We start from the raw sequence: 16,082 nt of genomic DNA, 5'->3' as shown, positions 1-16,082 counted from the left end.
GAAAACGGAATATACAGTATTCTAATATAATAATCCCATCAGGATTCCCTACATTCAACAGCTAAGCTATAAATACTGTGGTAAATCAGTTACTGCAGCTGTACTAAACGAGTCTGTATGGCCTTATCTACACTGACAACCGAACAAGTCTGGTTCAAAACACCGATACTGAAAAGCAACTAGAAATGGTATCTTCTGATCCTTTAATAACACCCGGATGAAACTTTTCAGTTTCCCAGGATGGCGTTTTCTTACTTGCCCATCTAGCTAATCCAACGTAGGTTCTGCCAATCAAGTTGGACTACTTCAAGCTCCAGTGTCTAATAATCACATTTTTACCAATATTCCTGCCTACTCTCCCTGTAGCCGTGTTTTTGGTGCTTGTTACAATAAAACATTGTGTTTTTAGAGCAAGTGGTGCATACACAACTAGAATCATTTATAGTCAGCACCCTTCCTTCCAAACCATGCTGCAAAGACAGGCTTTTTCCTCTTCCTATTTTTTAAAGCAAAAATTTGGAGATGGAGTTGAAGAAGGGAAAAATGTAATCTGGGTCTTCTTTGCTGATCAACACTGACAAAGAAAATTGTTTGGTATTTTTTCATCTAACCTGCTTTAATTGTCAGTGTAAATACGACACAGAGTTCATAAAATTATACACAGCTATAAAAGAATCATCCTATGACTCCATGGCATTTAATTTACCACCTCATTTCTCATTCAATTTAAAGATATGTGCAATTTTATCTTTCTCTGTGATATTCAGTCCTGTTATACCACTAAAAGAGAAACAAAAAAGAACTCAAAAGTTTTCAGTTTCACTAGTTCGGGGGGGGGAGGGGGGAGGAGGAAAAAATAAGTCAATGTAGGCTTTTACTAGTGGTTTCATCCAAAATTAACTGAATTATTAAGAGAATAATTAACTTAAGTACCTCAAAAACAGAAGCTAAAGCACAGGTTAAAATTATGTAGTGAAATACTAGAACTACTAAAATATTCCTAGTCACTGACATAATCAGCTAACATCTGTCAGCTGTATCAAACTTTCTGGAGAGAAGTGCAAAAAAGTATTTCTTCATCCAACTTTGTAGTCATGCGTTTAATCCACTAGGAACCAGACTTCTGAAGTACTCAAACATTATATACACATAAAACAGTAATTCTGTACAATTACACATTTTCAAATGTTATAGCTTAACAAACATGCTGTATTTCTTAATTCATGGTAACATTACCATGCCATTCAAATACAGAGACTATCAAAATGATTTTCAAAGTGCCATATCTCAGAATTCTATTTTTTAAGCTATTATCGCAACGTCAGTTAAGGCCTGTTCTATGTAATGAAAGAAAAATCCACAAGTTGGCAAGAAGCTCAAAGTGTGGAGGCTTAGGGTACTAAAGAAACTAATACATATTTTTTAATAAATATTATTTTTCTTGAAAGCATTAGTATCTGAAAACCAGTTAAGTCAAGCTTTCTCAGTTTCTAGAAGGAAAAGCCCCACCTTTAAGCCTTTTATTAACGTTTCTTTCATACCTACTATATAGAAGAAAACAAAAGAAAATATGTGAATTTTTAATTTCCAAAGATTCCATTGTAATTGTAATTTTTTTAATTTACAAAAAACCGCTAATGTTTTCTTCTGGCTCTAAAACTCTTTAGATTGATAACGAGTTGTTAAATAGAAAATACTGAAAAGCTCAACTTGACTTCACACAATGAAATGATGGGAAAAATTCACTCTAGTAAATCACTTTCGATGATCAATCATCTATCATCGTGGCAATTTTGAGTTATTACCTTACGGATGAAAAGCTGCTGTTACTTTCCCCAGTTCGAGAACACATAATTCTCACTGAAACCCAAACTATCTTTGACCTTGAAGAATTCAGAATCTTTTTAATGTACTTTTATAACTGGATGTGCAATTGATAGCAAAATAAAGATCACCACATATATTTTAACAAACAATGTTAAAAGGTATAGAGTCCTCAAGACTGCATTAGAAATAGACAGAAACTGGTCACTCTAAATCAAGAGTTTCATATTTTTCATTGTTTGAGAAAAATACCAGTACAAATAAATGCAGATTTTCATTGGTTAGGAAAATCTAAAAATGTATACCTATCTATCTCTATTTATTTATATATATGTATATCTTCATCTGGCCTTGTCTGGGAAATAAAAATCTGTAGAGAATACTTTTTCTTATCACACAGAAACTACTAACATTTCATTAAAAACCAAAACACCCTGTTTGAAGGTGCAGTCATGTTTCCTCTTCCAATTTCTATTTTCCTTTTCCATTTTTTGAAGATTTCAAGATCTGTAGCTTCAATTCCTTTATCATCATCTCTAACTTTTCCCTTGCCTCTCGTTCTTGTCTCAGTTCATCTTGAAGCTCTTGTCTATCTGCCTCTGCGTGATCCAATCTCTGTCTCAATTCTGCTAGCTGTAAAATAGAGAGGAGAGACAGAGAGGCAGAGCAAATTTTAGTAGACATTGGTAAACGTCAAGTATTCATTTCAAGATGCCACTGATGACCACCGTATGCATCAGATAAAAATATTTCTGTTCACCAGTATTCATCAGCTCATCTTCCACAGTTATCAAGAGTTATGCAGTTACCTACTACACCATTAGCAAATGACATCAATATGGAAAGTTGCATAGACTTCATAGTATTATAAAAAAATGGAAAAGTCTGATTTTTAAATACATATAAATTGTAGTTATATGAACTGTCACACTAGACCATGACAATAATACATATAATATGTTAGGAAGATTGTGATGATGTCTGCATCAGACGTTTCACAAATCCCAGAATAAATAGCACTTTTTCATTTCCCAGGTTCATTTCTCTTACCTGACAAAATACTACTTCTTTATTTCAAAGCCTTAATGCATTTCTAGAACACAAAATACTGTTTTCTGATACCCTTTAGCATAAATGAAACGGAATTACCAGAAATGAGATTCAGAAAATCTTGAACCTAACTGCCTGTGCATTTATGTGTGTTCAAATTTAAACATGAGTCTACCCAAATTTTTTTGTGAAACATTTTGTGTTTAAACACAGAAACTAAATAATTTTTTCATCTTTGGAGTACAGTAAACCTCAAACTTGCTAGAGTGTCATCAAAACTTATTTACAGTGAGATCTGGAAATGTCTGATGAATTTTTCAAGTATGGGAAAGTTACTATCAAATTGCTTATAGGTATGCTACCAGCAGTTAAAACAGGGAGGAGACTAGAAACCAGTTATCTTCTCTACCATTAATTTAAGGGGTTATTTCTTACAAAAAGACCTCACTGAATCTAAAAAATCCATCTGCCTTTATGATGACAGGTATCTATCTCATCTAAATTATCGCTAAGCATACATCTCACTGAAAACGAGGAAGACAGCTCATGAAAATGAAAGAAGCAGGAGCATACAGGACCACTGGTGTTCACCAACTGCTGTAAAAAGTACTGGGCAAAGGAACCGCTGTGCTGATTTTAGAGACACACCACGTTCAGTGGACTTTCATCTCCACTTGTATAATTGGAAATATTTAAACAGTTCTTAGTACAATCAGAAATATTTAAGCGGTTCTTAGACAGCAATAGGCTGTTAATGCAAGTCGTCTGACTCCACTACTTTGATTAAGTGAACTGTTGCAGTACGATAATGCCCACTGCCTGCATGTTACAGCACGTCCTACATAAGCACATCTCTGATTGAGTTTTGATTTCCAGGTCCAAGGAAAGGTTCCAGTACTGGTTATACTGCCCTACTGTGATTGACAGGGTAAAGCAACAATTAAATAGACAATTCAATAAAGAAGTCAAAAAGGGGGAGAAGACACTTAGTGCATCTTCAGGCAGGCCTAGAAAGAACAGACATTTAAACAAGTTCCTAAACCCGAATTACAAATTTTGTTTCATGTACAAAGAGGGTTCCTCCCAGTCCACAGTTCTCAGAGAGAAAGGGCAGCCTGGGCAACTGCTTCAAGAAGACATCAGATTAAGGCTTTTCTTAAATGCTGTATACACAGCTTGGGGAAGTTACCTGTTGCCAGGACCTCTGTTTAACTCGGGTACTTCTGACAACTGCTTGGAACCTAGGGTCCAAAATCTATTGTAAGATGTGATAAATGGAGAAAAAGGTTCAAATTATATGTTGCGAATAGCTCTACCACACAGGTAATAACAGTAAACTTTCATGCAAGGAACGTATTTAGTTTTCAAAGTCTAACTTCAAAAGAAACAATCAACCAATCTCCTTGGGGAACAATCTATGGTTTTTACCCTCTAAAGAAAGTAAGCCACACCAGCCATATAAAACACACTATACGTGATTATCTTCATACATTAGAACATGTTGTTACTTGCAGTAAGAGGGCTTGTACCAGATGTTTAGTAAATCAGACCTTAGTCAGACAGGATTATTTCTGGCAGCAAAGGCTAGGGATCTGTGGAGTGGGATGTCACGAAATTAAATTCATGAGAAGGATTTATGCTAGTCTCTGCCCTACTCCCTAAAAATACAAACCCTGTCTCTCAAGTACAGCAAGTTTGAGACAGTAAGAACAGGAAATATACACAGCTATGATTAAATGACCGCAAAGCTTTATTGAGCTTAAGTTTTAGATTTTGTTTACTTTAAAAAAAACTGTGAAGACTAGTTTTCTGTGACACAGTACAAAATACATCACTCTACATTTAATCATAACTGCAACTGATTTTGAAAAGGGGCATTCCAAGGCTCCCTTTGGCATTAACTATTATTTTTCCCATTAGAATGACATGAATAATCTCCAACATAAAGAAGCAATAGTAAAAGTTAAAAGGAAAGCAAAAGAAAAAAAAAAACTCCATAGATTTTGACATACGAACCCAAGTGGCAGCAATAAGAGACAAAAATATGATTTTCATTTCCAAGAGAAGTCTTGACCAAATGCTTTGACAGAGCACAGAAGGGGTCTCATCAGATAGTGCAGAAGATTCTACCACCAAGGAACAGAAAGAGCAGCAAGGTATGCTACTAATCTGACAAAAAGGTGGTTGAGAGGTTTGAATTTTTTTTTTTTTAACATGAAAGGAAGAAAAAGAGGAATAGCTTATTTCTATAACTAAAATAAGAACGTTTAATTCTATAACACGGGCAAGCCTATATACATTAAAAACACAATTTGTTTTAAATGAGGATGTAACAGTCCTTACGTTTAAGACTAATATTTCATCCCTAACATCATATGTTTCTGTAAGTTGCATTCTACCTCAGTTTCAATCAAGGAACAGGGAAATAAACATTGCTGTCACTGTGACCTATTTTGGTATTTGTCTGTGGTACCACAATACATAGAGAAGACGAAACCTTAAAGTGGCTGAGCAATAGGTTCACAATTTCCTGATATACTAAATACGGTTTGGTTTGAAACGAACTTTCCCTTCTCACCTGTGCTGCATATTCAGCTTCTTTGCCTTTTTCTAAATTGGAGTCACAGCTACACTTTTGCTTCATCACTTGGTCCAGTTTCTTCTCCAAGTCCCTCTGCTCAAAATAAAATTCTTCCATTCTTTGAGCATGCTCTGCTTGCAAACATTCAAGTTCTTTTTGTAAATTCTGCTGCTCTTCAGTTAGTTCCTTCATAGCTTTAGAGCTGCTTAACATTTCCACTTCCTGTCAAGAAAAATCAGGATCACATACACCTTGGTTCTAAGACCAGAAAAGTAAAAAACTGAATTTAAATGTGTACCTGGAAACAATGAGGCCAAAAAGAGCACATTTATCTACTGATAACAATAGCCTGATAATGGTATTTATCTACTTATCAATGACAGCCTGGAATTAATTTTTAAGAAATTCTTTATACTTCCAAGTACACAGAGCTTCCAGAAACAGATTCACAACTTCCAGCACTGAACCTCAGAAAGCAGCAGCACTGATTTACTAAAATATACTTTGAAGATGTAAGGAGTGCATCATCAGAAAACAGAATAAATGTGTTTGATTTCTTTTTCCACTAGTATTTTGACATTTTTTAAAGTCTTAATTTTTTTTTTAATTTATTTACAAGCTTTACCTACAACAGCAGAGCAACTTAAAAGTAGCAGCTCTAGGGCCCTATCTGAGCTCATAGATTCTGAGCTTAACATTAAATAAATGAAACTAAACTATTAGATCTGGTCTATGAATGTAAGAAGCAAAGACAGAAATGAGGCAAAATCACAAATGAACACCAGCTTCTAATGTCATCCATTATTAGAAAAGACTAACAAAATCCCTCCAAAAAACAAGGACTTATCAAATAGAAATAGGAAGGTGGTATTCTTTTTTATACAAAGCAGTGATAAGACCAGTCCTAGAATACTGATGTCTGCATCTTTAAAATCCTGAAAACTGAGACATTTTAGAAGACTTAAACTATATTTGCCAAAATACTTAAATGTTTGGAAAACACTTTAAAGTGAAAAAAGTAGTTTTAATTTGGATAAAATAAAAGAAGGAGCTGCTTGAACACAGTAGTTGCAAACTGAAAAGACACCAATTATTAGTGGACTCAAACCTAATGAGCATAAGGGATATTAAAGATTTGGTGCCTGGATTCAAGCTGGGGGGAAAATTACCCGTGTGTTCCGGTTTTTCTAAATGAATGTAATCTGTAATATTGATTCTAGAACCAACAAGCTAACATCAATTTTCTCATGTCAAAAGCGAAATGCACTCAGATTGGCACTGTACCATTTGAAGCTGCTGTTTCCTCCGCAGAATAGTATTTAGCTTTTCTTGCTGTTTAATGTAGGTTTTCATTACTTCTTCCATGATCCTTCCCTTGTCATCTTCACAACTGATGTCTTTCATGAGAGTGGGGGACAAGGTTCGCACATCATTACCTACTTCAACACAGCTAGAGTCTCTAGTGATTTTGGAAGAAACACGTTCAGATTTTCCACCTCTTGCAGAACGAGCTGACACAGGTAGATCTACAGAGAAAAGAAGAACACAGCATAATCATCACAGAAAATTAAACTTCCAGAGTGAAAAAAATGCAAAGAAAACTGAAGATCATAAAAAGGTCAAAAGAATTTTTGGAAAACTGAAATGATATCACAAAATACTAGCCTGGTGTTGAGCTTTCCAAAATTATATGGTGGAAAAATTGAGAAGATTTCAACATAATTTTCACTACTCACCTAAACGTTTATGCTGCTCCATGCCAGTTTTCAAGTCAATTTTTTCCTGTTCTTCAAGAGAAAGCTCTGGATAGGAGGCAGCTTTTTTGTGCTTTCCACTACTGAGCCTCTTCTCTGACTGTCCAGGTGAGGATTTAATTACTTCTGAAGCTTTGACTGCTGTTTTTGCAACATCCTTATATTGTGATGCAAGAGATACATTTGGGGCAACCACTTTATCACACATATAAAGGTAGTAACTGAAACAGTAGAACAGTAAAATTAAGAATGAAAGGTAAGGCATAATAAATGATGACTGGTAGAGAGCAGTAAGTTTAATTTAACGTGATTTCAAACTGTAAAAGCTTAAATGAAAAATAAGCATGTCCTTTTCAAATTTTTCCTATGCAAAAGGAAATCCTAATGATCCACTTAATCTTTACTGAGTAGATTATCTAGATAAGGTTTTGAGGCTATCAAACAAGAGGATTTTCCGAACACGGCTGATTAAAAAAATCATATAGAAAATCAAATGAAGTCTTCATTTAAACGCAAAGAGTGAAATTAGAATGCCACTGAATCCAGACTCTCCAGCATTTTCATAATCCTTATGTTGGCAATGAAGGATGGGGGAAGTGATCAGTGTAGTAGGAATGAGCATATCACTCTTTAAATAGCAAAGCTGTGTACTGACAGTGCTGGGGCATGTCTGAGACCAATGTTGGACCTTCTTTCCCACATATATTGGCCAATCTGTCTGGATTTTCACAGCTCCTGGACTCCTGGGAGCATCCTTCTGTACCACCCTAGCCTTAGCCACTCAGCTTTTGTCTAGTACAGAGGGAAAAGAGTGACAAACGTGTTAAGGTCAGTGCCAAGATAATCAGTGTCACAATGCTGGAGCCAACACTGCTGTTTTCAACACTTTCCTTTCTCCTAGTTCTGAAGGAAGGCACCGATAGAAACAGCAAACCAAGGGACCATCACAGAAGTTCCACCATTCACGTGTTTGCGTGGGAACTAGTTTGATGTGTGCGTGTTGCTTTGATGCATGCTGCTAGCCAAGAGAGTCCGATCTCACCCATACACGGTAAATGCATAACCACACGGGGATGAGGATAAGAGGTATGTGAAGAAAAATTGTTTCCCTCATTGATGCAGATGACAAACTTTGTACTACGCTAAGGAAATGCACTTGGTTTCTAAAACCAGGAAACTAATCAACAGACAATTCAGCTGTAGCCATTGTCCCAGAGTGGAATAAAGCCTTCAAACGCCTTTTACAAGTCTTTTTTGAAAGGACATTAAGTTGCACTCATGGTAAATAGGCACTATGCAGCTTTCCACATGCATGCATTATGTTATAATAGGAAATATAATATATATAATAGGAAAGACCTTCTGTCACTTCTACTCTGAAAAGGGAAATTGTAATTACATTTCAATTGTATTGCTACTGAAGAACACTCACAGATTACAACTTGAGTCCCGTACCAAAAATCACTCATAAGCAGTTCATCAATATTTACACCAAGAAATGCATAAAAAGTTAGGGTTCAATTATTCTTGTGCAATCCCTTGGAGTTTTCCTAACAGTTCAGGTTTCAGGTACTTTTTTTCCAGTTGAAATTATCTTTAAATAGCCAAAAGTATTTAACTTGTACACATGGTACTCATAGTTCTGCACAGGAAATTCAGTTACCTGGGATGGAAAAAGGAGGGCGGCTGAGGATCAGTTTCTGCTTCTTGCTTGATAACTGGATACCACTGCGATAATTCCAGGCTCTGCTGCGAATCTGCCTAAAAAAAAGGTAATAAATTGGTAATTGGAAGACAGGTACATGTTATTCACATTTTCATAAACACTCCTCAGTGGAATGGCATTTACACCACTAATGCATACACACAAAGGTGCGTAGCACCAGACAAACCGGGGTACTGGAAAATGGAGAGTCTTTGGCAGAGATACGGGGCGATGCAAGCAACAGAAGTTTCTTCAATCTCCAATTTCCTATTATGGGCAAAGTAGGAATGAAATTAAAAGAAAATCTCTTTACAAACCTATATAAAAGCTCTGTCGAGTTTCCAGAACTCTGCCAGAGGCATGCTGCAAATGCTTGGGAGGAACAGAAAGCAGAAACTAGGATTCCCAAAAGGCTGTAGGAGCCTTTTGCAGTAAAGTATCCACATCATAGTAAGCACCTGTCAGACACTTTATTACGAAATAAAACCTGTGAATAAAATGGAACAATTACTGGTGTTCCAGAGACAGAACTTTTCTTTAGTCGTCACGAATTTTTACTACAGAAGTGGGCAAAGCTGCTGCAGTAACATGACAACTCCATTCCCTTTGCAGTAACAAACAAAATTAACTCAGGTGCATCAGCATATATAATCTTAAAACACTTCTGTGCATTTTGTATTTGGATAGCAATTCTTGTTCTGTTTGTCTCAAGAAACATTTTTGGAATTACTCTTTAGTCAAAGTTACCAGTAATACTTTGTGCTCCACTGCAAAGTTACTACTAATTTCAAGTGAAAGGTGTCTTGTCATATATTTAAACAAGACTTGTAGCTAAGAAATTGATTCTTAATTTCATTGTATTAAAACAGCCTTGGGAAGCAGGCTTTCAGGTAAGGCGCGGGTGGTTGACCCCAAGCAGCAGCCAAGCACCCAAGCAGCCGCTCCCTCACCACCAGCCGCAGGGGGATGGGGGCAAAAGCAGGAAAGCTCCTGGGTCAAGATAAAGACAGTTTAATAGGTGAAGGAAAGAGAAAAAAGCAAGTGAAGCAAAGGATATCGCTCACCACCTCCCACAGGCGCACTGATGCCCAGCCAGTCTCCGAACAAGGTCCACCTTGGATGACAAAACCCCCTTTCTTCTCCCTTCTATCCCAGTTTTTATTGCTGAGCATGACATTTTAAAGTACCGAGTAGCTCTTTGGCCCCTGCCAGCCTCTTGCCCACCCCCAGCCCACTCGCTGCAGAGGCTGAGCACGAAACAGAGAAAGCCTTGACACTGCAGAAGCACTGTTCAGCAGCAGCCAAAACATTGGTGTGTTACCAACACTGTTTTAGTCACAAATCCAAAGCACAGCACCATACAGACTGCGACGAAGAAAGTTAACCATTCCAGCCAGGCCCAGTACCTTTGGAAAGTTGCTCAATTAAAAAGAAGCCCATAAAGCTAAAAAAAAAAAAATCCTACTGCACCAAAGGCTTCATCTAGCGTTCCAACATCTTCACCATTTCTTGGGTACAAGATACATTATCAGAAAAGTTTATATTTGCACACCCTGAAATAAACTGTCACAGAACTTCATCTCTGGCAGTCAAGAGAGTACCCAATTATACACGTGTGGCTTGTACCAAGGTCTGCAGAATCAAATGCCACTTGACCATGAGAGAGACCAAATCCCATCTACAATATTCTGGTCAAAACTTCCAGCCCACTAAATTCAGCTCTAGCAACGAAACCGAAATTTAACTCCACCCCTGCAGTTCCTCAAATCAGTTCCAACACAGATAGAAAGGAGGGAGGGCACAAGGAAGCTAAGCTTCAGAATAGTAAACTCATAATCAAGCCTTTAAATAAGAAAGATTTGAAATACAGCAAATAATCTCTAGAAAAACAGCCTCATCCCCTGACACTTGTCAAGTTTTTTCTACTTATTCAGATCATTCTAATAATTTAAATAATGTACATATATTCTTCTACTTACATTACAGCTAGTACACAGTAATCCAATTTTAACTTCTGAATCACATCCCGTCCATGTTTTAGGACTCACATTTTAACATGTTTATATATTTACATATGAAATTATGTATCAGGTAATCTGTATTTTCAAGTTATTAGGTCAGATTTTTATATTCCCACCTATTTCAAATGCAAAACAACTGTACTGTCTACCCATTAGTGTGCATTTTGCAAATGAATTACATAACTTGTGATCAAATTTTTACTTAGGAAAGAAAACGAAAGGTAATCGTAAATAAACATGAAGTCTTTCTCTAACACGACTCCTTCTTCATCACCTAGGTTAATAAAAGAGATAAAGCATCTACTTCAATATATACACATGTATTTCATTACCTAACAATCTGTTTAGTTTAGATGCTCTTAAATTCTATAAACACAATATATCCAAGTAAATATAAAATTGAATGACTTCTACATAAACTGTTTGAAAGGGCTACATGAAAAGGATGTCTTATTCTTCTTCTAAAGCTAGTTGTACAAAGCTGTTCTTTAAGAAAAAAAAAATATAAATAAGTAGTGGTTTCAGCCTAATCCTTAAGCCAGTTGTTTTAGCAGAGATGGGATTTATAAAAATACTCAGAAGAAATGTTAACTCTCCACATTGTGAGCTTTTCCTCACACATGGTGATGAACTCAAGGAATTGGTTTGAGAAGTAAGACAAAGTTTTAGTGCAGAGCAATTATCAGAAGCTGTCGCAAAGTCAAAGGGAATGAGGATCTGACAGTGCAGAGATCAGCAGCAGAGATTTAGCGACAGCTGTTCCCATGAAGAGCAAGTGGATGTTACACTGCAGTCTAGAACCCAACAGAAAATGAGAAACTCGGTGACAATCAAATACACAGTTTACAGCTTTCTTATTAGAACAAAGAACAGAAAAGAATTAAGCTTGTGAGTACAGCAGGTGAGGGTCTACGTTGCCTGCTCTTGAAATATTGAAAGGAAAAGCATATTTGCACTGTGAGGCAAGTAAACTCAGAGTGAAAAGGCTAAGGAGAAAGGCAATGCACAGTATCTAGGATGCTTCAAAGACTATGGGATTTAATTAATAATTTATTATTACTGGACGGACAAAGACCTAGCCAAGGGCAACTGTTCTTCCTGGGCCCTCCAAGATAACCTCAAAGATGCGCTGGCACTTCCAAGGACTGACTCAGCAAAGGTGGTAAGGTGACAGAATAGCAAATGGAGCATCCTGTAAATAAATTTCCCTAGGAGTGTAAGAAAAGGGAATGTCTACACGTTGTACCTAATACCTCTCTCTCCCACCACAGAAATGAGGGAAAGAAAAGACGACTGAAGCAGCCCAAGCTTCCCCAGGACAAGGAAACGGAGGCTGTGCTCCAACACTCCCCTATAAAACTCTTTTTATCTTTTGTACTTTCCAGGCGAATATCCATGAGACAAAAGAAAGAAAAAGAACCCTCCCCCACCATTTTATCTTTGTTCAAGTTTTCACAGTTTCTCTCTCATTCTGATTTCATATGCTGCTTTGTAAGAAAGAACTACACAGGTCTGCAACAGAAGACTCCACAAAGTTTTAGTATTTCATTTGCACCGGTCCAGCCCAAATTACTGTTACTGCTAATTTCAGCTGTTTTTTGTATCTGTACACATGAAACCGAAAGATCTTGTGGTCTGAAATCTGCTACTGTGGAAAGGGAAGCAGTATTATAGGTATCAATATGGAAGACTATTTCCACTGATGCACCCACCATACTATACTTTATTACCTACACTGGCATTGCAAGGATAAAGACTGCCATGTCTTTATCGGATGAAAAGCAAAGCCTCCTTGCTATGAACCTACTTGCATCTTCAACTAATTCAGCACATGGAAGCATGCCATATTGCAGACTTTCATGGAAATTTTCTGCCAAAATCCCTTACTGTAGACTGGCACAACTGTAAAAATACCTGTTACTACAGTAAGCCTTTCTGCAATACTCACTTTTCCGAAGTTTATGCTGAAAGGTGTCAACTGATAGCACAACTTTTTGGGCTCAATCATCTGGACTGCTCTTGCTGCTATTTTGAAATCCACCACAAAACATCCAACAGGCAAAATGGATATATAATCAAACCAGTAGCCATCAAACAGACATATAAATGCCCAATACACTGAAAAGAAACATAGTCATGGGGCAGGAACCATTTAAAAACCTCTTAAGTTTAACTTATACCCAAAAAATTGTACCTTCTACGAATGGAAACATCTGTGATGTTCAATACTTATCTGGTGCTTGTCTTATTATTTGAAGTAGAAGCTCTCCAAGAGAAAAATAAGCTCTGTATTTTTGAACCACAGCACAGACTTGCAGGAGTACTTTAGGAAAAAATACTACATCTATTATTAACCATTGTCAAGATACTGGCCTACAGCTCATTACTTGGGCTGCTTAAAACCCCCTCTTTTTGGCATATTTCTCTATGCAAGTGGTTTAAACAGAAAGCTACTGCTGAACAAGCAGACTTTGGGCTTCTAAATAGCAACTTATCAATGCACCATTACCCTGCACGCAAAGTCATGAGATGGGTGGTGAGCAAGCCAGGTCGCCATACACTGCACATGTGCATGCTGGCGTAAAAATAACAAATGAAAAATTAATTCGTAATACTTGATTTTCAAGCTCCTTCCTGCTTTGCTCAGCTGCTGCAACACACACTGCATAAAACGTACTCAAAGGTCAAATGGGAGAATGAGAATTTCCACAATAGCTCTGAATTTTCCAGAGACTGCATACCTCAGAATAGAACAAGAACCAACAAAGCCAAACCAGCTTGAATGAAGTTACTTACAGTCCAAAGAGGAAAGAAATTACCACACCTTTTAATGAGAAATGTATTTCCATGGTAAAGCTCTCTCACAAATTTAACTTAGGCTTGATTTGACAAGCATTCCCATTCACAAAAGGCAAGCAACGCGCTTCCAAAACAAGTATTTACATGTGAGCACAAAGAGATTTGGGAGTTTTACAAGAGTAGGTGAACTTACTTTGGACCGAGTTCTTTTCTGATTTTTCTCGCTAAATTTCTCCTTCATTTCCTCCAAGAGATGCTTCAGTTCCCGCTCCTCTGACGTTCCTAGGTATTTTTGGTTAATATGCAGGTAGCAGTGCCACTTGGCCGATTCAAATCCCCAGTGGCAGGTCCTCTTGTCCGGGGATCTGTGTGAATGCATCACAAACGTCTGGGGTGAGAACATCCCGTAGCACTCCAAACACTGGATACACGGGTCATCCGGCGCAAGGTAGAACTGAGGTGCAAACAACCCCTGGCACTTGCCCAGGCATTCGTGCTCTACTTCAAAGGCACTGCCAGTCTCTTTCAATTGGGCCAAGGTGTTCTTACCAGGGAGAAAACTGCCGTTTTGCGGAAAAGTGCGAGGACGTAGTAAAGCATTGCATAGTCTCTGAGCATCAGTCAGTGTAATGAGCCCACAGGACGGAGCATTAAATGGAAGAATTCCCAAAACCTTCAGAATATGAAGCTGGTCAGAAGTGCACCTTGAGCAGTATATATACAGTTCGTCACACACCGTATTGATCTGTTGCAATGAAAAGTCTCGGAGAACTGAATTCAACACTTGAGGCAGGCAAAGTCTTTTTTCTCCTCCGACTTTAAAACAAGAGATAGATTCCCCCTCCAGTATAGTCTGGGTGAGTTCTGTAGAGCTGTCCGGAGGAATGAGCAGCGGACCAGAAAGTATTTGCGGCGATGGAAGAGGCAAGAAGACAGTGGGTGACATACTTTCCTGGGAATAACGAGCTGAAAAAGCTGCCGGTCCACCCAGTGAACTCTGGCTGCTTAAGTGGAACTGTGCCAACGTGTGTTTCAAACCGGGATTTAAATTCAAAGGCTCAGATAGTGAAGTACTGTTTGGCTTGGCGGCTTCCCCATCAGCCTCCACAGGAGTTTCATCATATTCGTCCAGGTTTTCCTTCTTTATTGTTGGCAATTTATTTATTACAACTCGTACTTTGCTATTTACATGCATTTCTGTCATTGCTTTTTTTAACGGAGGACTCCCATCCTCTTGGATCCCACTCCTTTTTTGGTCTGAAACTAGACCTAGAGGGAAGTTTATTTGTGGGCTTTCCATTACTAAACACCAGAACTTTAATTAAGTAAGTCTTGAGTGTGCATTTTCCTGCTCGTTCATATGAAAAACAATTTCAAGTGATCTTGATTACCTCAGGCACACCAAGTCTTGCACTCCTTTCAGTAAAATGTTACTTCTTCAGCCTCCAGCAGTAAAAACTGTAGCCCATTTTGCATGTAATACCATAAAATTAATAATGGAGACATTACACAAATTTATCTTTTAGTTTTATAGTTATTTGTTCAATTTCCTCCTATTAAAAAAAACGCCACGGTATGTATACAAAAGGCTTTTCTTCATACCCTACCCACTATTTTACACAGTAGTCTTGTACAGCAACTTAGTAAAAAACGATGAGTGGATGCAAGAGTGTCCAACCTCAATCATTTTTTTCCTTCAAAAAATATACTGTCTTTTCAAATAAGTCTCTATTTAAATATTAAAATAGAAAAATGGTCTCAGTTTGAAGAACGCTGATCTTAATGCAACCGATCCAAAGTTCAGTTTGAGTCGTATGAAAATTTTATTCAGCACTTTCAGTTCCTGGAGATCAAACACAATCTTAAGGGCTTGCTTTATTGTGCTGCCAACTTTGTGATTTCACCACCACCACGAGAGTTACTATGGTAGTTCACAAATAAATCCCCAAATTAAAGGCTGATCCAGATCGCTGGCCAAAACTAAACGTCCCTAGAGAGTCACCTTTCGCACAGATGTCACTGGAGCGTGTCAGAATTTTCCCACCCCAAGATATTAGTAATGGAGGTAAGATCCAGGCCATCGGCTAATTTCATGCCTCGTGCTAACAGCGTTCTGTCAGTCCTTCCAGATAGCCTGTGAAAAGAGAAAGAGGTCATAAGCAATCCCAAAATGTGAGCTTGCTACGTCGAAGGAGGGATACGTTTCCCAATTAATTACAAGACATCAGCGCGCAGAGAGCTCTCCTGTAAAACCGTAAGCCCCATTACAAGCGCCGGCAGATGGGTGAAGCTGCCAGCGGCAGACAACTCCCGAAGCGCTGCATTCACCGCCCGGAGCGCCGCGGGCA

At 37.9% G+C, this 16,082-nt stretch overlaps 1 protein-coding gene across 1 annotated transcript; it reads right to left on the bottom strand.

Annotated features, from left to right (window-relative positions):
* Positions 1 to 855: 855 nt before the first annotated feature.
* On the bottom strand, positions 856 to 15,836 carry SKIL (SKI-like proto-oncogene). Its single transcript, XM_009333575.1, has 6 exons — positions 13,928 to 15,836; positions 8,873 to 8,970; positions 7,192 to 7,430; positions 6,740 to 6,981; positions 5,453 to 5,677; positions 856 to 2,457 (listed from the first exon to the last, which is right to left on the bottom strand). The coding sequence occupies exons 1-6, from the start codon at positions 15,032 to 15,034 to the stop codon at positions 2,296 to 2,298; spliced, it is 2,073 nt and encodes a 690-aa protein (XP_009331850.1). The 5' UTR covers positions 15,035 to 15,836; the 3' UTR covers positions 856 to 2,295.
* Positions 15,837 to 16,082: the final 246 nt, after the last annotated feature.

Source organism: Pygoscelis adeliae, unplaced genomic scaffold, assembly GCF_000699105.1.
Source record: "Pygoscelis adeliae isolate BGI_AS28 unplaced genomic scaffold, ASM69910v1 Scaffold220, whole genome shotgun sequence".
NCBI classification, from domain to species: domain Eukaryota; kingdom Metazoa; phylum Chordata; class Aves; order Sphenisciformes; family Spheniscidae; genus Pygoscelis; species Pygoscelis adeliae.
Note: the sequence above shows the minus strand (reverse complement) of the source record. Positions and strands in the feature narration are given on the sequence as shown.

Excerpts from the sequence above, each read along its gene's own strand:
- SKIL (XM_009333575.1), bottom strand. The coding sequence starts at position 15,034 with ATGGAAAGCCCACAAATAAACTTCCCTCTAGGTCTAGTTTCAGACCAA. Across the intron at positions 8,971-13,927 it reads AGAAAAGAACTCGGTCCAAA|GCAGATTCGCAGCAGAGCCT; the intron begins GTAAGTTCACCT and ends CCTTTTTTTTAG. Across the intron at positions 5,678-6,739 it reads GGAAACAGCAGCTTCAAATG|GAAGTGGAAATGTTAAGCAG; the intron begins GTACAGTGCCAA and ends TTTTCTTGACAG.